Raw genomic sequence first — 22,584 nt, 5'->3', positions numbered from 1 at the left:
TGTGCCACTGGAATCAAGCTATCCTGGCTGAAGAGGGGTGAAACCTCAAAACCGGTCCTAGGATGCTGGTTTCCGGTCCAAGGAGGACCTGGCTTGGCAGTTCGGGCTGGACTGTTCCCATGAGGCACAGGGTCAAGACTGATTTGCATATGGTTAGGTCTAAACTGGGGTGGCGTGGTGAGCAAAAGAATGATGGATTTAACCAAGAACTCTTCACTGGGGGTGAATGTTTTGATTTGTTCTGCATTCCGTCCATCAATTGTGTGTCTTTTGCTTTCTCGCCCCAAGTGTGCCAGGTATGCCCAGACGTGGTTCCTGGGCTCACTGTGCCACTGGAATCAAGCAATACTGGCTGAAGAGGGGTGAACCCCCAGAACCGGTCCTAGGATGCTTGTTTCCGGTCCAGGGAGGACCTGGCTTGGCAGTTCGGGCTGGACTGTTCCCATGAGGCACAGGGTCAAGACTGATTTGCATATGGCCAGGTCTAAACTGAGGTGGCATGGTGAGCAAAAGAATGATGGATTTAACCCAGATCTCTTGACTGGGGGTGAATGTTTTGATTTGTTCTGCATTCCGTCCATCAATTGTGAGTCTTTTGCTTTCTCGCCCCAAGTGCGCCAGGTATGCCCACACGTGGTTCCTGGGCTCACTGTGCCACTGGAATCAACCTATCCTGGCTGAAGAGGGGCGAAACCCCGAAACCGGACCTAGGACTTGTTTCCGGTCCAGGGAGAACCTGGCTTGGCAGTTCCGGCTGGACTGTTCCCATGAAGCACAGGGTCAAGACTGATTTGCATATGGCCAGGTCTAAACTGAGGTGGCATGGTGAGCAAAAGAATGATGGATTTAACCCAGATCTCTTGACTGTGGGTGAATGTTTTGATTTGTTCTGCATTCCGTCCATCAATTGTGTGTCTTTTGCATGAACTCAAAAGGTACATGGAAATTGTACATTTTATTGGCTGATTATCAGGACAAAGTCTCAACCCAGTGATCCAATTTATCAAATTAAATATACCATCTGCCATTTTGGTTGGTTTGTCAACTCTGCTAGAGTCTGCAAAGTAACACTCGCAGTTAAAAATATAAAATGTCTGTAAAAGAGACTACCTTTGGCAAGTGTGGCAGAGCTACTAGAGTAAAATACAAGGCCAAATAGAAAAGACTTCCTGAGAGACTTGCCTTTTTCCCCAAAAATCACAACCTTGATCTGGACCACTAAGCACCATGTTTGCACAGAATTTTCTTTCCAATATGACACCTAATAATTCTTCACACTGAATTTTAATGTAGGTATATTCAGAACTGTGGGAAGAGTAGCTTCCCTTCATCACTATCAGGAGTGACCACATCACCTTAATGTCCACTATAACTAAGTAACAGTAAGCGTTGTCAGCTTCATCAATACTGTTATTACCAATATGAACAAGGCAAGTGAATTAGCCTTTCAAAATACTAACCTCATCATTTTGCTAATGTAATATTAGGCCTTTAGCAGCACACTAATAGGACAGTGCGTCTGATGATTGCTGAAAAGCAACAGAGTGTGATCCATTAAAACAAACACAACATATAAGTTATTCTTTGAGTACCTTTGGTGCAACTGAAGGACTGGATCTAAGAAAGATGGCAATTAATGTTACAATTAAAATGGCAATAATTGTATAATGAACGGATTTAAAATACATAGGATTCTGCAATACATGTATAAAAAACAGAATTCGATTCCTTTAAAATTGGTGTATTGTAACGCGCCCATTCACTGCTTATATAAGGGATAAAGTACCTTCTGTCGTACATTATAAGGATATTGCAATTCACCGAGAATTTCCATAACCATATAGAGGAACAAGGCTAAAGGACTAATTCCTTGTTAAGGTTATGAAACTACGAGGTGACTTATAATATTGTTATCATGTACACTATGGGGTACTTTATCCCATATACTATATGGTGACATCAGTTTTCCCCCAAGCCACTTAAAACCTTGGTGATAGCTCTTCCATATGAAAGAGCGAGCATGTTGGCAAACTTGAATAAAAACCTCTAGTGCAAAATTAAACACATGAAAAACTTGTTAGATATTTGTTGAAACATAATAGAAACCGTTTAATACAAATCTGTTTAACACCTTCCGTGCTCCCGTCGGCCAACGGGAGCACTCCCTCCCTGGTGCTGCGCACGACCGTTGGCCGTCGCAGCCCCGCCCACCCATTAGAATGCCCGCACCGCGGCGGAATTGCCGCCGCGGTTAAGGCGTTAAAAGCAAAAAAAGCTGCAGTAGCTCAGCAACTGTAGAAACCTGCAGAAATATTCTAGATTTTTTCCATCAAAGAGGTGCAAATCTAAGCTTGACATTATAAGCAATTAAAACAGAGCAGAAGAAAGAAAAGCAACTTCTGTGTGTTGTTTCAAACCGCTGCTTTAACTATATCATGTGACATGACCTGCCTTTCATCTCGGTGCTGGCTCTGGCAGCAGGTATTGTGATGTCAGAACTCGAAAGTAATAACTTATAATAGTTGAGTTCTAAGGTCTTTTCTTTATAACCGGCAACTGAGTGCGTCACTAGTCGGCGATTATAAAGAAATTAGACACTGGCTTGTATATGGAGATGACAGATTCCCATGTATTGTGACGAAGCTACATCAGAACTCAACTGTTGTAACTTAGTACAACTGTACTAAGTTCTGACGTCACAATGCCAGCTGCCAGAAGCTAAGGGAAAAGGCAGGTAAGGTCACGGTCAGTTGACAAACAAATGTGTTTTATTTGTTAAAGCTACCCAGGCCGCACTTTCACTTAAATAGCAGCCACGCATCTTTCTTTAGACGATGCCCGTCTAAAGAAAGTGTCGCAACCGCCATAAGAGTGAAATCGCGGAATGGGGCGCTTGTAAAAAAAAAAACAATGTGTCCCAAAAGAAATAGATAAAGACCTCCAGTGTAAGGGAACTGTAGTTGGCCAGTGCTCCTGGCTTAAAGACAGAAGTGATGTATCAGGGGCACCGGCCAGCATATAGCCAGGATATAAGAGAAGAGCAGTGGATTTATGAACCAATGGTAAGTAGCAGGTGTAATTACACTCCGTAGAGTGATTACAGTAGGTTTTGCAGACAGCACATGTGTGCTGATGCTCAACCTAAAAATAATCCAATTCTGGTTTCCATTAAACCTAGCCTAATGGGGACAACCAGATTCCATCAAAATGATGCTAAAATGCCAAATCTTACATACCATTACCATTAAAAGTCAACATTTTTCTTTCAAGAAATGAACAAAACACTTTGAAAGTTACTTTGAGAAAACAAATGCCCCAAAATGTCCTAGGGAACCTTACAAAATGCAACAAAGAGGAAGATTTAATTTCCTTGGTGTTCATCAACATCAGTACGCCATTAGATTATCACAGGGCTTCCAATGGAAAAAGTTCCCTTCATTTCTTTTATAGTCTTACCTGTTGAGTTCTCGGCTGTGGTGAAAGTGATCGCTGCTGCTGAGGCGATACTGTTCTTGTCCGTGGTGACGTTGCTGCTGCTGCTGAGAGCGCTTCCAGAGTACTTGTTGAGGTTGCCTCGGGTGTACCGCAGGCCTCTCAAAATGGTTCATATTTTCACAGTCCACTGTAAGTAGAAATAAGGAATAACATTAAAAAAACATTAACTATCACCTGCAGTAAATAGTTCTACCAAAGTTCATCTAAATATTTACAAAGGTGTACATTGATTTTCGTGTAAATAAAACCGAAAAAATGTACACATTTATTTCCAGTCATGCGATCATTCACTGAGTTACACAAATGCCGAGGCACAAAAAGAAGTCCAATACAGTGCAGCTGCCTATTAGCCAATCAAGTAGATAAGAAGTCCAAAAACAGTCTTGATTTTTCTTCATGTATCCTTTATTCCAAACCAAGTACGATTTTCATATCATCCGAAAAAGGCAGTCGACATTTTGTCCGAAAGGACTTTCTGAAGGCTAAACACGAAAGTGGACCATTATATAATTAAGAGTTCTCTGTCCATGTAAAACGCGTACCACCTGCGTTGAAGGTGTGACACCTGTAGTATAGACAGTCAAAGGTATCCTCTCTCACTACACTTCAGTACATGGTTGGAGGTCTTGGTAAACCTGCAAAGGTAGGCAGTCTCGTCGCGCGTGGTCCTGAAGTAAACGTTTAAAGGATACATAAAGGAAAATCAAAACTGTTCTATGGACTTCTTATCTACTTTAGTGGCTAATAGCCAGCTGCACTGTATTGGACTTCTTTTTGTGCCTCGGCATTTGTGTAACTCATTGTTAAACCTCAAGAGGGATGTTCCATCTTGGGTGATGATTCAGCCTCCTATGAGCAGAGGGAGGCTATATGCTTGGAGAGCACAGTTTACTCACATCTAGAGGAATTACTGCCCGACGGACGAAAGGGGTGGATGTGCATGTGTAAAATGGCATTTCTGTTTTGTTGCTTTTTTGTGTATTGATTCTGCGATCATTCACTATTGCTGGCTAGGACTACTGCACTAGAAATCGTCCCTCAAACATACACACAATGACACAGCAGAGGGTGATTATTTCTACAACGTCTTCTCCATTTTTTATTAAAAACGTGTTTAATTATAGTTATTGCACTCTGTGTGCAGCGCTGTAAATATCAACTCTCTATTAATTTCGACTGACTGACTTTCACGTTATCTCATCTGATGTTGGAAGGATGAAATGTTGAGTCCGCTCAACGCACCATTCCAACCGGCAAACTGCAGCCCAGGCTCATTTCAGCAGTCAGCACTTTACATAATGAGCTAAATAATCTCATAAACAGGCGTTCATTTTGTTAGTAGGCAAAATTATCTGGCATTCACTTTAATTGTTACGAAATGTATATTAATGACAGCAGCAACCTAACAAGAAACCACATTATACACTTAGAATTTCCAAACTTAACGGCCATTCTGCAAATTGCAGATTGGCTCTTAAATAGAACATGGATGAGACAGATTAATAATGCTTCGGTCTTCCGACATACTTCAGGTAAAAATGAAGTGAGCAAAGTCTGACAGACATCACTGAAATACTCTTGTGAGCTACCCCTCCCATATTGTGATATCTACTCTAAATCTCCTTAACTGTGCACAAATGTTAACAATATGAAATGGCCGTAGTTTCGTAATTTGCACTGCTCTCCGCGCATCCCTTAAATATCTTTCCAGATGTGGAGGTTCTGTGTACAAATCTTGAGTCGAAACTCTGCATCATCGTCGTCGTCAGTGCCGATGGCGATCTTTTCAAAGTTATTCTTAGGGCGCTTAAACGAGAAGCGACTGAACTTTCCACAAAAACATCTTGCTTAATTGGCAACGCCTTAATAAACTGGCAACAAAAGCCTTCGCACCACTCTAAGTTTGCTTCGTTCGGAGCAAACGTGTTTTTTTTTTTAAAGAAAAAAAGTTAGACGTTTTACGACTACCTTTTATTAGTACTCACCCAATGTTTTCTCTTTCTCATGGACATTGTCAGCCACTCGCCCAAACAGTAAATCTGCGTGAGGAAAACATTATGTCATTCTTCAGCCTACTCCGACTGAGCTGCACAGAAGGCATTTATGAAAACAGGCCTTCCTTCCTGCTGAAATCCCTGCCTGTGTGTCACTGGCAGACACGCCTAGTTTTTATGAAGAGGCGCCGTCCAGCCACAGTACCATGCAAAACACTTGCATAGCTGCCGAACGAGGGCTGGTTCTAAAAATAACAGCAACTCCCAGCCTCAGGAACTGGACATGGGACGTTTGGTTTCAGTAAGCTTACTCGGTCTTCTGCTGGCTAAGAGCTAGTTTCAAACTCTGTGTTTAATATGCACATTGTGCTTTTTTTTAAATTACGGGCAAAATGTACAGTACACCAGGACAGAACCAAAACATCTGTTCCTGGTGTTCAAATGTCATCAGCTATGTAAAGCTTCTGAGTTGAAATAAGTCTGTCTTTAAAGTCAATGGTAGTATAGAACTCGACTTTCATGTATTGATTAAAATGAAGTTGCATTTCATAGCGCAATACATGTAACAATTTGCTACAATGATAACCGTTTTACAACTGAATGTCAGCTATATTTTAATGCCTGAGTTTGCAATTTTAACTATTATGGTGATGAGGGCTACAGGTAATAAAACACAAAATCAACCCAACATTTATTTTAACAGTTCTAACTTCAGACATTATGGAAGAATAAAGACAGTCTATATACCTATGGATTTAAGTGACATTATATGCACCTGCTTAAGATCACTAGGGAACACATTATGACTGCGAAACTTAAACCAAAATCTCACTGTAACTTAACTACTAAAATTAGCCCTTATCTAGCCAAACTTGTTAAAACATATGTTGAATGCTCTGAACACTAAATGCAGCTGTGGCCACAACTCCTCCTCCGAGCCCACAACTAGTAGTACAGGACAGAAGGCACACGCATGGACAGCTTGATTCTGCAGCTTTAGAGCACTCATTCAAACCTCTTCCCAGGCAGAAGCCTGAGGCAGAGTAAATGATTAATAAATAAAGTTTATTTAGACAATAGTCTATAAACCATACATAGAACAATGGATCCACATAGTGATAAGATAATTAAGCCACAATTCATTTTAGACACTGAGGCAGAGTAGCATGGAGCACACAACAAACAATGTGTTCACTACAATTATTTTCATCGAGCACTCAAGGTCCACAATATCTTTTTCAAGTACAGTAATTGTTTTTATTTTTATTGATCTTGAGATGTTTCAATTTCCATCTTCATTGAAAACAATCTTCATATACAATCTTCAACAAAAGTGCAGCCAACACGTGTTTCGTCCGGTCTATTCTGACCCAAAACTTCCTCAGGGCTATATTCCTCCACGTTGTTAGTCTAATGCTTTGATTCTCTGGTCATGATCAATATTGGAGTATAGGGATACTACGTCTAACGTAGCTAGTATCATCCCTTCCTCCCATAGTATATCATTAAGAATATTCAGTATGAACTTAGTGTCCTCCACAAAGGACGGTAAGTTATATACATGTTCTCTTAGAAAAGTATCTATGTATTCTGAAAGGTGTTCAGTAGGTCCACCTATGCCGAAGACAATCGGCCTGCCTGGCGGTCTGTCCCGGCATTTGTGGACCTTTGGTAAAGTATAAAGACATGGTGATTTGGGATAAGTAGTTTGAAGGTAGAGGTATTCATCACGATCTATTAGGGATAGGTCATACCACTCCTTAACCCTATTGTTGATAGTCTCCATTAGATCTTTCATAGGATTAGTCTCTAGTCTAACATAGTATCGTCTATCATTGAGTTGTGATAGGACTTCATTGTTATAGTCTGTAGAGTTTTGTATTACAAGGTTACCACCTTTGTCTGCTCTCCGTATTATGATTTCCTTATTGTTCATAAGCCCTGAGGAAGTTTTGGGTCAGAATAGACCGGACGAAACACGTGATGGCTGCACTTTTGTTGAAGATTGTATATGAAGATTGTTTTCAATGAAGATGGAAATTGAAACATCTCAAGATCAATAAAAATAAAAACAATTACTGTACTTGAAAAAGATATTGTGGACCTTGAGTGCTCGATGAAAATAATTGTATTGTTTGAGCTATCCTGATAGCACTCTGTTCTGGTTGTGGTAACCGACCTGTTTCATCTGGAGCACCACATTTAAACTTTTGGTTTATTACTTTCCATTACACGCTGTGCGCTCAAATTTAAAAACAGGTCTTTATATAAGAAATGTCCCACAAGATTCTAGGTTAGGGCTGGAGGGGATAACACTGCTATCTTTCTTCACTTCATTTTAAACCCAAACAAAAACAACTGCACTTCTCAATATCCACTGCGAAAACAGTAGTACAACTGACAAGCAATTAATAGTCCTTGATGGTGAATGTCACCCAGTTTCACTAACCCTTCACCCTCTTCGTTTGCTGCTCGAAATAAAGATAAGTGGTATTTCCCTTTGGTTGTGCTATTTTGCTATAGCTCGTGCCCTCGCCATGCTAATTTTTCTTATCAATAATTTTATAGCAAATGTTGCACTGAAATTATCAATGATGTCATAGAAGATGTAATGAGAGTGTATTATGCGGGGCAGTTAGCAGTGCATGTCAAGGGCACGAGTTATAGTTGCCTTAGGATACAACTTATAGTTACTTGAGATAACTAACTAGAACTGCTGAATGTATTGTTTTTGTGTGTGTAAAATCTGAACATAAATTGAATGTCATAGTTACCATTATTTTTTCAGTGAATTTCTATTTTTTTACGAAAAGTAATATGACTGGCATACGTTAATCCAATCGCTGCCACGCCCAGACAAGCCCTGCACCTAACCCCCCGCATGCAACCAATCCCACACCGTGGGGGGGGAGGGGGTTTGGACACAAGGACTGGTCTGAGGTTTGTCCCTGTGGCCACTTACTCAAAGGCAGTCAACCTGCAGGCCCCATCACCCGAGTGTCTTTTGGCTCCAGGGACCCCATTTCCGAGGCCTGGAACACTTTTTAGTGGGAGGAGGGCTTGGGCTACCCTCCCCGGGCCACTTTTAGCCTCGAGGACTCCATCCACCAGGGCCTACCATTATATATATGGTGGAGGGGGGAACCCTGATTTCATTAGCTTCTATTGTTGGCCGGGGGAAGGAGGAGTGATAATAGGGGGCAACTGGAAATTGGTTATAGATCGGGCATTAGATAAGAACGGTTACAAATATTGGGTCAGAGAGACACTGTCCAGATAGAGGTCACAATGGATGAAGGATCTCTGTCTCAGACATAGGGTAGGCTCAAAACCCCACTCAAACATATCACTTGTATTGTTTATCTGCACACATACTTTATGCATAAATAGATATGGTATTGCTGGACCACATATTCTAAAATATGAAAAGGAGGAGAATAGGGTCATATCCATCTAAGAGCAGTCACTTTAAAAATGTATGATAAAATGATGATTCAATTAGGGAAGCACAAACAAGCCTGATGCCTGAATGACGCTTTGCTTCGCGACCGGGTAGCGATGCCAGGAAGCGGAGATAAGGTCAACTATCTAAAATTCATCAATACCGCTGACACTACAATTGGTACAACCTGGGATGGTTGAAAGACAGTAGTGATAGAGAGTATCAGAGAGCAGCAGACTGTACACCATTAGGGAAGCTGTTAAAGCTAACTCCTAGGTGGTGGGTGGCAGAAAATAAGGGGGGGGGGGAGACTGAAGCCAGCAGAAAACGACCTCTAAAATATTTGCAAAGACTGTGCTGCAACATACTGAGCCTGTATCCCTACTTCAGGATACTCAAGTAAATTAAAGCAAAATACTTCTTTCTTAAGTTATGGCAGCAATTCAATGAGAGGGGCCACAAAGAAGGAATGTTGTTGGGGTTTTAGGCTGAGGGAGAAGTAGTTGTAAAACGAAATGGTTACTTACCAGTAGGAGTAGTTTTGCAGCTTGAAGTGTTTTCTGGATTCACATGCTGTGCATCATTCCGCCATCTAGTGGTTGAGTCGCATCATTCCCCCATCTAGTGGTTGAGTCCGGAATGGTCTTTTTTTTTTCTCTTGTTTTGGTCGCTGTCGACCACCATTTGGTGTTAGGTACGTCCCCTGTATGGCGTCAGACTGCATCCTGGAGGTCGACGTGCGTGGTGGCTACCTTCGGATTCTTTTTACCGCCGTTGGGTCTGGAAGCAAGACGGGAAGCTCCTAAGAAAAGTTTGTTTTTCCCCAAAAAACTTCAAGAAAAGAAGATCGTCATCGATAGGATCAACGAGTAGAGACCGATTATCGACGCAGTCGTAGACGGAAGCACAGCGGCCCGGATTTTTACTACACTAGAGAACACCCCAGGCCACAAATGGCGAGGTAGGGGCCATGGATAAGACCCCCTTAAAATTCTGCCCTAAATGCTATCACAAACACACACAGCGGGATCCACACACCGTGTGCAACCTCGGCCTACCCAAGGATCACCAGGATAAAGACTGAGGCAAAAGATATTTCTGCCTTCTGGAGGGTGGTAAATGCCCCGCTTCCATATGAAACCACTAAAGCTCGGGTAGAAATTGCGATTAATGAGGAGGATTCGGTCGCGCATTTTTCTTCCCTGTATACGCCCATAGATGAGGTGGAAAACCCAGGACCAAACATGGAAGGCGAACTAGTAGAGGAGGAAAATAAACTGAAGGTTACATTACCCGAGATTTTAATAAGTCTGGGAGCCACAAAGGGAAGCAAGGCGGCCGGCCCAGACGGAATCCCGGCAGACTTGTACAAGGCAAATAGTGAATTCTGGGGCCCGATACTTGTACAGCTCTGGTGAGGGGACTGAGTCCTTCCTGGTTTACATCAATTATCGTACCCATTTATAAGAAGGGAAACAGACAAGACTGTGCCTGTTACAGGCCAATATCCCTCCTTGACTCATCAATAAAGATCCTTGGTAGAGTGATTTTAGCTAAATTGCAAAATTGGGCAGAGGAGGTTGGGGCAATCAGTGATTTACAATTTGGATTCCAAAAGGGTATAGGAACAATAGAGCAGGGTCTGAATTTATTTTTGATCCAACAGAAATACACTATGATAAAAAGGGAGCGCTTGTATTTTATATTTGTTGATCTTACATCTGCTTTCGACTGCGTGTCTCACTCTAAATTATGGGATCTGAGGTCACGGCTGGGCGTGGAAAAGCCGATAATTCAATTTTTAAGGGAGTTATACTCAGGAGCAACTGCCGCTGTGCGTTATGGCAAAGGGGGGGAATGTAGTAGGTCTTTTGTAATAGGGCGCGGAGTGCGCCAGGGGTGTGTCCTGGCGCCCTTCTTATTCCTGATCTACATAAATGGCTTGGAGAATCATCTGCTGCAAGAGTGTGGGGATATGCCAAAGATTGGAAAAAGATGTATCCCTGCACTGTTGTATGCAGATGATGCCGTCCTAATGGCTCGTACCCCATGGCCCTGCAAAAATTGATAACATCTTTTAACCGGTTCATGCTCAGCATTGATCTAAAAATAAATTGTAGCAAGACTTTTTCCATGAACTGTGGCACACGCATTAAAAAACAAATGAAATTGATGTACATCAATAACGCCCTTTTAGAAAGAACATCTACCTTCCCCTATCTTGGAATCTTGTTTCACGAGACTGGCTCCTGGACAAGTGCGGTGAAGGCAAGAACGCTCTTGTTTTCTAAGACAATTATGGCACTGAAGAGCTTCACAAGAAAATTGGGAATGAAACCGATCAGGGAAATTTTAACTATTTATAATGCAACGTGTGTATCTGTGGCATTGTACGGAGCTGGACTCTGGGGATATTCTAACATAAAGGCACTCCAAATAGCTGAAAATAAATTTCTACGGCATATCCTATCATTACCAGAAAGTACAGCGACTTTCATTTGTCATGCTGAGCTGGGGTTGCCGTATATTTCTGCAACAATTAGAGTACAACCCATTCTCTTATGGCACAGAGTCTGGACTGTGAATGAATGTGTACTAAACCGTGCAATACTACAGGATGTTTTAAAACTTGGTAGAGTAAACGGAGTTGAATGGCTAAACTATATTAGAATATTTCCGAAGGAAATTGACTGTTCACAATATTATGACGATCCGTCCACTATGGTACACATCCCCAGAAAAGCATTGAAAAAACTGTGTATGGACTGCCTTAGAGAAAAAAAGACTGCTCGAAGAAACTACGAAAAATTCTGTTACTTCGCATCAGCTAATTTTAACCAGAGACAAACTACAGCCATATTTAAGCTTACATATGCCGAATTATGATAGATTTCTTTTAACACGTTTCAGAGCTAATATTGTTTTTAGATTATTTACTTTCCCTGAAATGAACTCGTGGTCCAATGAATTGCCTGTATGCCCTTGTGACGAAAAATCAGTACAATCTAACATCCATGTTCTATTCTTTTGTAAATTTTATACATTGCCCCGTAGAAAATTGATCGTCCCTATCCTCAAGGAAATGAATTTGTACAGATGTCGCCCAGCATTTTTAGAATTGCAAAAAATGGACAATGTTTTTACTGTTGCCTCACTATCTGAGTATTTTAAACAGGTTTTTAAATATCGGAAATCAATTTGTTTAAACGAATCGTACCAGTGTAAATACTATGTATTATATTAACTTCTTCCTTGTAAATTACTATACTATTCAAAATTGTAAATGAACTGTGACTTTCTGTTGCTTTTATGGTTATTGCTTTTTAACCGAATAAAGTACTATTTGATCTTTGACTGAGGCTTGTGCAGGTGTTCCTGCCGAAGACTCTCTGGGCACGCCAAAATCAGAAACAGGCCCACTATGCCACGATGTCGATGCCAATAAAGAAATCTTCCATGAGCGAGATCGATTTCTCGAGCGACAGAGGAGTCCACACATGCAGGATCGAACGTCAAAGTTATAGAAAAGGACGCCGAAAAGAAGGTGAAGGAATCGAAGAAAAAGACGGACAAGGTAAGAACCAAAGATCCGTTGGAACCGAAGGGCCAGGAACCAAAAACAGCCAAGGCAGCCCGACGCCGAACAAAAAGGTGATCAAAGGTCAGCCGCGGCCGAAAGAAACCCACGGCACCCACCCAAGGGTTGCCGAAGAGGGGAAGTCGCACAAGGCTCCTAAGCCAAGGGGCGACGACACCGAACCCGCTAGAAAAGGTATCAACGCTTAAGCTGAAAAAAACAGGGAGATCACATGCAGGTTCGGACTTGTATCAACAATTCTTTACAGTTTGGCCCTCTATCCCCCCCACTGGCCTGACCAGATTGCAGGATACTTAAAGTAAGCTAACCCAGACAAGCTAACACAGCAGAGAGAGTAACTTGCCAACCCACAGCACATTAAGATACCTAAGGCCTCAGTCGCCCAATAAGTATACACTACAATTTTAGAAAGCGTTTTGGCCTGGGACATTGGATTTGAAGGTGACACTCTACAACACCTTTACCTTGACAATAAGGACAACTCCTACCAAGACAGAAGCTAAAATTTTAAGCTCAAGCCAAAAACAAACGAGTCGTACATACCTACTTCGCACCTCAATAGAAACAAACATTTATGATATCATCCTAGCAAACGGATAGAGTGCTGTGCAACCAAAGTTGATAAATCCAGACCAGCCAAGGTTTGTAGAGGGACGTGGAGTGAGAGACAGCACCAAGAAAGTGTCTCATTTGATAGCTGCACCCGCTTTCTAAGCCCTATATCTTGAGCGATCGTCTCAATGTGTCAGGATCAATCAAGGTATATGGGGCATAAGCTAGGTCCAGTACAGATTAAACTTACTCATTTTGCAAATGTTGTCATGCCATTAAATGAACTAGATCACTTCAGCAATATATTCAGATACAAGATAAATCTGGCAAAATGCAAGGCCCTTAACCTTAAAGCATCCTGCTGTATTGTGTAGCCTACATAGTGACATGTTATTTACTTAGGTCATTAGACTGATCAGATATTTGGGGAAAAACATCACTATTCACAGCAGATACCTTTTTGCTGCTCAATATCTGCCACTGTTCTACCGAAGCAAAGATGATGGCATGGTATACACCTCTCACAGCTAACTTGTATAGCATTGAAAAATAGCTGGTTCTGCCGGCAGCACTGTTCCACTTACAAGCTCCGACTATACGAGTCCAAGGAGCAACATGTACCAATGGGGCTAAAAATGTCACTTGTATTGAAGCTAGCTTCGAACTTCTATATTGATTGGCACTGCACTCTCTCGTGGTTACACACCTTTGATGCACAACAGTCTCAGAATTGCTGGAGGGAGCACAGTGAAAGGGAAATAGTGATGCACACTATATGGCATAGCCTGAAGATACATTTTGGGGCAGCCGCCCATGGGAGAGTTTTTCAGATTACAGAGCTGAGATCCCAGGCCTACCCTGTGAGTGCACTCTTGTAGCAGGCGGTAAAGATTGACTGGGGACAACCAGAGAGGCATGTACACTAACCAAGCTGCTATGACCGACGGCTAAGCAAACAGTAGTAGCACAATGAAAGTAGTAGAACACAAAATATTTCTGGAGCGATACCACAGGTTATGGCATATGCTGGGGATAGACAAAAATCTTACACAGAGCAGGGATGGAGTCGGAGATCACAGAAACATGGTCACTCTTGAAATCTTTGCCAGAGATGCTGGCCCACTTACATGGCCAAAGACACAGAGAACTTTACAGATTTTGTCAATAGGAGGAACATTGTCTACGACTTGTAGGTGAGGTTGTCTGCATCATCCCCAGGTCAGATACTCAAAAGCTAGGACATCCTGGCTAATCTACATCTATTTAGAGAAGGAGCAATTTTGGGTTTTGGGGAAGAGTGGGCTTCAAGTTTTTAAGTTGTATAAGTATACATTGTAGAGCCTTAAAAATTGGATAGGGTTGGATCTCCATTTCTAAAGGCAGTGTATACTTTGTAACACATACAGACTGTTCAACGCATTTTGCTTTCAAATCTGTCACACTACATATATGACTGTAAAGAATGTTATCTCTGGGATGGTGGGCAACAGACAGTACTCAGATTGTTTGCATCTACCCTCTTTGGCGATATATAATTAGGAACAGCTCACACAGCCCACGGGTTGCCTTTGGAGCCTCTGCAGAATAACTGTTCTCCTCAACTTCCATCTTAGGGCCACTGCCCTCTTGGAACTCTGTCTGGAGATCCCTCCCCTCAGAGTCATCTGCTAGTGTTGCTACCCAGCGTGCTTCCGCGCAAGAAAACAGGGCTTCCTCAAGATACAGACTTAGGGATCTCCTTTTCACAGCCAGTGCCTCTCCTTGCAGAACCCGTTCAGCTCCTTCATCGTATAGATATCTAGGTGACAGAAGGAAAATGCTTCTTACACAGTGTGAGACTTGGCCCTTTCCCCAGAAATTTTTCGCTTTTTATCCCCTGTTAATTTAGGATGCCCCTATGGAAACAACAGTGTATAGGCCTTGGGTGGTGGAGAATGCCCTGTTTAGTTTAAAACTAGTGTTAAAATGCAGGTACCTTCTACACCTAACATGGCCGCCACAGACCTCTGCTGCAGCAGCGTGGTTTAAAGGGCGCATTCTAGTAGCCAGGGGCAGGCTGGAACCCTCAGGCAATGTATCCATCTTAGCCTGCCAGCCTGTCCACAGGTAGAATGGTGGAACCTACTAGAACCACCTGGAACCTTCTGGGAGAGGTGAGGTGACACCAACTGACACCAACTGACACCAACTGACACTACCAACTGTCAACTGGCTCTATAAAAGGAAAGGGAGGGAACTTTCCTGAGGAGAGAAGGAGAGAAGGGAGAGAAGGAGAGAAGGGAGAAGAAGGAGAGAAGCTGAGGGGAGGACCTGGGGGAGGAACCTACACAGGAGTTTAGGCAGAGGGGCCTAGTCAGGGACTATGATGCTGGAAGTGACAGTACTTTGAGTGCTGCCTTTCAAGTATTGAGCACACCTGTAAATCCCCCCTGACCTAGCCCAGCGGAAGGGAACCCCCAGGGACCACTTGAGGGGATTGGCTGAGGAGATCCAACACCAGCCACCAACTTAACCCCCTTCAAGGAAACAAGAACCCAACTGCTATTTACAAGGGCGCCAGAAACAGCTGCGCCAAGAAGAAATCAAGGAACCAGAAACCACGTAACTGAACTAAGGGCGCAAGAAACATCACGCCAAGAAGAGAACTAAATCCCCACAGGACTGTTGAGGAACTTCCCAGGTATTGGCGCTGTGTTGCTCCCTGTGCCCCTGACGCCACCTGGGGTCCCTGCGCTAATCTACCGCTGCTGTGTCCTGTGGGAGCGCTGTGAAGTGTCCTAAGTGCTGGACTGCCCTATGGGGTTGCCCTAGGCGAAGCGCTGTCTTGTGAAGCGCTAGAATCCTGAAGCGCTAGATTTGCCTGAACTGCAGCCCCCTGCTGTCTATAAAGCGCTTAAGCTTAGGATGTCTGCCTGTGGGGAGCGTCGTGAAGCAACTGAGGAAGCGCTATCCTAGAACTGCTTAAGCGCTACATTGCCCTTCCAAGCGCTTGACTGGTGAAGAATTGCTGTGTCCCCTGGGAAGTGCTTGCCAGCTGTAATTGACTTTGTAAAGCGCTGTGAGGAGGAATGCGCTGTACCACCCCTGCTGGGCCTCCAACTGAGCGCTACGAAGTAATTGATGAGCGCTGTGGTAATCGCCTGCTGTGGCCCATCGGAGCGCTGTGGAGTGCCTGTAAAGCGCTGTGAAGCAATCTGCCCAAGCGTTGTTGATCGCTCCTTTGATGACCCCCTGCTGAAGCGCTGGAGGAGTGCTGCAACCTGCTCCCTCAGAGCGCTGTAAAGTGCCTGTAAAGCGCTGCCCTTAAAGCGCTACGAAGTCCCCTCCAAGCGCCTACCTGTAGCCCCTGCTGAGGCGCTGACTGGGCAATCACCGCCGCGGGCCCGGTTCGACTGGAGGGCCTTCCTGCTGTTAATTGCCTCGTTGCGGCAGCCCCCGATGTGAGGAGAGGGCCGCCGGAGACCGTGAGGGCCGCGTTAGGCCCTGAGGCCGAGGAGATCCCGTGTCACGTGACGAGGGAACGCCGCCGTGTTACCGGCCACGCCCCCGTCATTGCAGCCGGAGACTGTGGGAGACTGCAGCGCCAGAGCTCGTAAAGAGCAAGAGCCCCCTCCGAAATGTTGGGTCTCCCCCGAGGTTGTCCCTGAATAAACCCCGGGCCCCCGGAGGCAGAGCGAGGGCCGGAACCAAGCGGAGCCCTCCCCTTTTGACTGTGATCAACGCAAGGGCCCGGGAAGGGCCGAAGAAGGCAGGTAAACCCCCGGGGAGGAGGGCGGAAGGTCGCATGAGACCCGAGTTCGCCCCTCCCTGGGGAAAATTGGTAACTGGGCCCCTGAAGGCCATCGAGGGACCTCTGCTAAGAAAACGTTTTACTCCTGCAGTGTAATAATTATCTAAATGTGCTGCATTGATGATAAATGTTTTTCATTTGCCCTCATGAGATTTTCCTGATTCATAGGAGTGATACACTGGTCATTCATGCATTAGGAGATGTGTAGTTGCCCAATGAAAAGTTGTACTCCGACTAAATGAGATGTTTACTCACTGGCAAGGGAATGTTTCACCTTTGCTTGACGCTTTGTCAATTAGAGCCTTATGGCATGTTGAGTATTGAGTAATGACCTGTTGATAATTACCTAATAAGAGGTTGCCTGATTTTCCCTAAAGTGGGTTACTCCTGCATAGGAAGGTGTTAGATGTTCCTGCCTAGTGCAGAGTTCCCGAGGTACTTTCAGCTACTACAGACTTAGTGCTGAGGAATGAAAAGGGGAATTTGCTGGTCAAACCTGCGTTAGGCAGGTCCTAAAAGAGTACTGTTGCTGGGCTAAAGCGTTCTATGCCCAGGAAAAGGATATTCTACACAAATGAAATGTTCTACCATTGAGGAGATATTTTACTCTTATTTAAGGCACCATTTATTCCTCCAGCTAGGAAATGTTATTTCTTTCCAGATAAGAGTATTGAAAGGTACTGATGGAAAGCTTTGAAGGAGATATTTATGCCCTTGTTGCCAAACTTATCCTGAATGGGATGCAATGTTATCTGAATGTCGTTTAATGTTTCTGATGCAGGTGCTGACCAGGAGCAAGGCATAGGTCAGGCCTGAGTTTTACTAAATATGGATTTATCCAATATTTAATATTTATGGAATACCTAATATTTATGCAACTGAAGTTTAATGCCAAGTGTTGACACACAGGTGTCTGGAAAGAGAGCTATGAAGCTAATTTTATGATGAAATGGGTAATGTGGGATAAATGAAATGTTTTCTTCCACGTACTAAATTTACTAGAAAGCCTACTGTTATGTATTTACATGCTTCCTGTTATAATTCCTTAATGTACTACTTTCAGGTGCTGGCCCAGAGCAAGGCTGAGGTCAGGCCTGCGTCCTTCAAATATTTAATAATCTAATATTTTAATATTTATGGCATATTTAATATTTATGCACCCAGTATTTAATGTGAGGTTTGAAACATATGCATTTGGAAAGTAGGCTGTTAAGCTAACTACTCTAACGAATTCCTAATACCCTGATCCTGCTCTATCTTAATAAAGTTAACTTGAGTTTTTACACAAACTCACTGGAGTGGTGTCACTAATTGCGTGCCCAGGTTTCTGACTCAGTGGTTGCGTGTGCTGCATGGTTGCTTAACACATAGGCTTTCGGATGCCTACCCGCTCGTGCCATGCTACCCTAGGGGACTGGTGACCCCAGTTCCAACATATTGGTGTCGAGCGGTGGGATCCAGGACCTGTGACCATGCAGCACCCTCCATTGGGACAGGGTGCACAGCAATTGGGCTGCACAATTATTGTGTGTGCAAGCCTTAGGAATTGACCCCTCCACTGTCTAGCCTGTGAGTGTATCAGGGCCTGTTGGACCTCATTCTGTCGCCACATCCTAGAACCTTTTTCCTGAATTATCTGAGTCCTCACCTGGCACTGGAGTGTTGTGTCAGGGGATGGGGATGCCTGTTGGGCGGAGGGAAGAAGGAACTCCGTACCACTTTGGGGCACGGGTAGGAGCCCACCCAGAGGGGAGAGGGGATGGGGACAGGAGGGGCAGGTCACACCCAGGGAGGCGGCCACACCAGAGAACACTTGGAGGGGGTGTGCGTCGTCAGAGAGGTTAGAGCATGAGAGGGAGAATGTGAGCCTTGCAATGAAGGAAGGGAAGCTGGTGCACAGGCTTCAGCTAAACAGAGACAGAGCTGAAGACCTTGAGATCATGTGTGCCAGGTACTTCCATGGTGGCAGCGTACCCGAGGTTCGGGGTTTGGACCAGTCACGGGGTGTAGAACCTGGACTGGGGTTTCAGGTGCAGGGATTGCCTGACCTGGAGGGTGGGGTACCAGTAACTATGGACCCTACCAATGTGACTTCCAGGGGTACCTATCCGGGGAGGAGGGTGCGGAACTCTGGGAGGGGGTGCAGAGGGAGGATGGACTCTCCTCTGGCACCGGGCCAGCCACAGGGCGCAGATCCTGGGTTGGGTGGCCAGGTTCAGGGGTTGCCTGACCTGGCGGGAGGAACTTCTGTATTCAGAGTCCCCCCAGTTGTTGTGACTTCCAGGGGTACCTATCCGGGGAGGAGGGTGCGGAACTCTGGGAGGGGGTGCAGAGGGAGGATGGACTCTCCTCTGGCACCGGTCCAGCCACGGGGTTCAGATCCTGGGTTGGGTGGCCAGGTTCAGGGGTTGCCTGACCTGACGGGAGGAATCTCTGTATTCAGAGTTCCCCCGGTTGTGACTCTCAGGGGTACTACTCCAGGTGGGAGGGTGCGGAACCCTGGGAGGGGGTGCAGAGGGAGGAAGGACTCTGGCACCAGTCCAGCCACGGGGTTAAGATCCTGGGTTGGGTGGCCAGGTTCAGGGGTTGCCTGACCTGGCGAGAGGAATCTCTGTATTCAGAGTTCCCCCGGTTGTGACTCTCAGGGGTACTACTCCAGGTGGGAGGGTGCGGAACCCTGGGAGGGGGTGCAGGGAGAGGTAGGTCTCGCCCCTGTCACCAATTCAACTTAAGGGTTTAGACCCTAGGTTGAGGAGGAGAGTGGAAAAAGGTACCACGGGCCTGGGGCGACTGCCCCCCACTCTGAGAGAGAGTAAGGGCCAGAGACATCTGGATTGGAGGTCTGTCCTGGCCGCATCCCACTAGGAACACCAGTGGGGTGGTTGGATTAGCGAGGATGTCATGGTGGTATTGGGCCTGCGTCCACCTTTTTCCGCCCCAAGCAGGGAAGCCCGTCAAGGTAATGACCAGTCTACCCTGGCTTTTGGCTGGGGGGGAGATGTGTGAGACTTGGCCCTTTCCCCAGAAATTTTTCGCTTTTTATCCCCTGTTAATTTAGGATGCCCCTATGGAAACAACAGTGTATAGGCCTTGGGTGGTGGAGAATGCCCTGTTTAGTTTAAAACTAGTGTTAAAATGCAGGTACCTTCTACACCTAACATGGCCGCCACAGACCTCTGCTGCAGCAGCGTGGTTTAAAGGGCGCATTCTAGTAGCCAGGGGCAGGCTGGAACCCTCAGGCAATGTATCCATCTTAGCCTGCCAGCCTGTCCACAGGTAGAATGGTGGAACCTACTAGAACCACCTGGAACCTTCTGGGAGAGGTGAGGTGACACCAACTGACACCAACTGACACTACCAACTGTCAACTGGCTCTATAAAAGGAAAGGGAGGGAACTTTCCTGAGGAGAGAAGGAGAGAAGGGAGAGAAGGAGAGAAGGGAGAGAAGGAGAGAAGGGAGAAGAAGGAGAGAAGCTGAGGGGAGGACCTGGGGGAGGAACCTACACAGGAGTTTAGGCAGAGGGGCCTAGTCAGGGACTATGATGCTGGAAGTGACAGTACTTTGAGTGCTGCCTTTCAAGTATTGAGCACACCTGTAAATCCCCCCTGACCTAGCCCAGCGGAAGGGAACCCCCAGGGACCACTTGAGGGGATTGGCTGAGGAGATCCAACACCAGCCACCAACTTAACCCCCTTCAAGGAAACAAGAACCCAACTGCTATTTACAAGGGCGCCAGAAACAGCTGCGCCAAGAAGAAATCAAGGAACCAGAAACCACGTAACTGAACTAAGGGCGCAAGAAACATCACGCCAAGAAGAGAACTAAATCCCCACAGGACTGTTGAGGAACTTCCCAGGTATTGGCGCTGTGTTGCTCCCTGTGCCCCTGACGCCACCTGGGGTCCCTGCGCTAATCTACCGCTGCTGTGTCCTGTGGGAGCGCTGTGAAGTGCCCTAAGTGCTGGACTGCCCTATGGGGTTGCCCTAGGCGAAGCGCTGTCTTGTGAAGCGCTAGAATCCTGAAGCGCTAGATTTGCCTGAACTGCAGCCCCCTGCTGTCTATAAAGCGCTTAAGCTTAGGATGTCTGCCTGTGGGGAGCGTCGTGAAGCAACTGAGGAAGCGCTATCCTAGAACTGCTTAAGCGCTACATTGCCCTTCCAAGCGCTTGACTGGTGAAGAATTGCTGTGTCCCCTGGGAAGTGCTTGCCAGCTGTAATTGACTTTGTAAAGCGCTGTGAGGAGAAATGCGCTGTACCACCCCTGCTGGGCCTCCAACTGAGCGCTACGAAGTAATTGATGAGCGCTGTGGTAATCGCCTGCTGTGGCCCATCGGAGCGCTGTGGAGTGCCTGTAAAGCGCTGTGAAGCAATCTGCCCAAGCGTTGTTGATCGCTCCTTTGATGACCCCCTGCTGAAGCGCTGGAGGAGTGCTGCAACCTGCTCCCTCAGAGCGCTGTAAAGTGCCTGTAAAGTGCTGCCCTTAAAGCGCTACGAAGTCCCCTCCAAGCGCCTACCTGTAGCCCCTGCTGAGGCGCTGACTGGGCAATCACCGCCGCGGGCCCGGTTCGACTGGAGGGCCTTCCTGCTGTTAATTGCCTCGTTGCGGCAGCCCCCGATGTGAGGAGAGGGCCCCCGGAGACCGTGAGGGCCGCGTTAGGCCCTGAGGCCGAGGAGATCCCGTGTCACGTGACGAGGGAACGCCGCCGTGTTACCGGCCACGCCCCCGTCATTGCAGCCGGAGACTGTGGGAGACTGCAGCGCCAGAGCTCGTAAAGAGCAAGAGCCCCCTCCGAAATGTTGGGTCTCCCCCGAGGTTGTCCCTGAATAAACCCCGGGCCCCCGGAGGCAGAGCGAGGGCCGGAACCAAGCGGAGCCCTCCCCTTTTGACTGTGATCAACGCAAGGGCCCGGGAAGGGCCGAAGAAGGCAGGTAAACCCCCGGGGAGGAGGGCGGAAGGTCGCATGAGACCCGAGTTCGCCCCTCCCTGGGGAAAATTGGTAACTGGGCCCCTGAAGGCCATCGAGGGACCTCTGCTAAGAAAACGTTTTACTCCTGCAGTGTAATAATTATCTAAATGTGCTGCATTGATGATAAATGTTTTTCATTTGCCCTCATGAGATTTTCCTGATTCATAGGAGTGATACACTGCTCATTCATGCATTAGGAGATGTGTAGTTGCCCAATGAAAAGTTGTACTCCGACTAAATGAGATGTTTACTCACTGGCAAGGGAATGTTTCACCTTTGCTTGACGCTTTGTCAATTAGAGCCTTATGGCATGTTGAGTATTGAGTAATGACCTGTTGATAATTACCTAATAAGAGGTTGCCTGATTTTCCCTAAAGTGGGTTACTCCTGCATAGGAAGGTGTTAGATGTTCCTGCCTAGTGCAGAGTTCCCGAGGTACTTTCAGCTACTACAGACTTAGTGCTGAGGAATGAAAAGGGGAATTTGCTGGTCAAACCTGCGTTAGGCAGGTCCTAAAAGAGTACTGTTGCTGGGCTAAAGCGTTCTATGCCCAGGAAAAGGATATTCTACACAAATGAAATGTTCTACCATTGAGGAGATATTTTACTCTTATTTAAGGCACCATTTATTCCTCCAGCTAGGAAATGTTATTTCTTTCCAGATAAGAGTATTGAAAGGTACTGATGGAAAGCTTTGAAGGAGATATTTATGCCCTTGTTGCCAAACTTATCCTGAATGGGATGCAA

The 22,584-nt window shown here is 45.6% G+C and overlaps 1 protein-coding gene across 17 annotated transcripts in view; it reads right to left on the bottom strand.

Annotated features, from left to right (window-relative positions):
- The window catches only part of CCSER2 (coiled-coil serine rich protein 2), a 556,848-nt gene that overhangs the window by 237,808 nt on the left and 296,456 nt on the right, over positions 1-22,584 (bottom strand). For 10 of the 17 annotated variants that reach the window (XM_078643280.1, XM_078643277.1, XM_078643283.1 and 7 more), the window contains one exon: positions 3,457-3,622. In XM_078643280.1, the coding sequence (XP_078499406.1) occupies positions 3,457-3,622 (166 nt within the window). Of the gene's footprint in view, positions 1-3,456; positions 3,623-5,480; positions 5,535-22,584 lie in introns of all 17 variants that reach the window. The other 7 variants (XM_078643288.1, XM_078643273.1, XM_078643281.1 and 4 more) reach the window with 1 other exon arrangement.

This window comes from Lissotriton helveticus, chromosome 5_1, assembly GCF_964261635.1.
Source record: "Lissotriton helveticus chromosome 5_1, aLisHel1.1, whole genome shotgun sequence".
In the NCBI taxonomy this organism is placed as follows: Eukaryota; Metazoa; Chordata; class Amphibia; order Caudata; family Salamandridae; genus Lissotriton; species Lissotriton helveticus.
The sequence above is the reverse complement of the archived record's forward strand: the minus strand, read 5'-3'. Positions and strand labels throughout refer to the sequence as shown.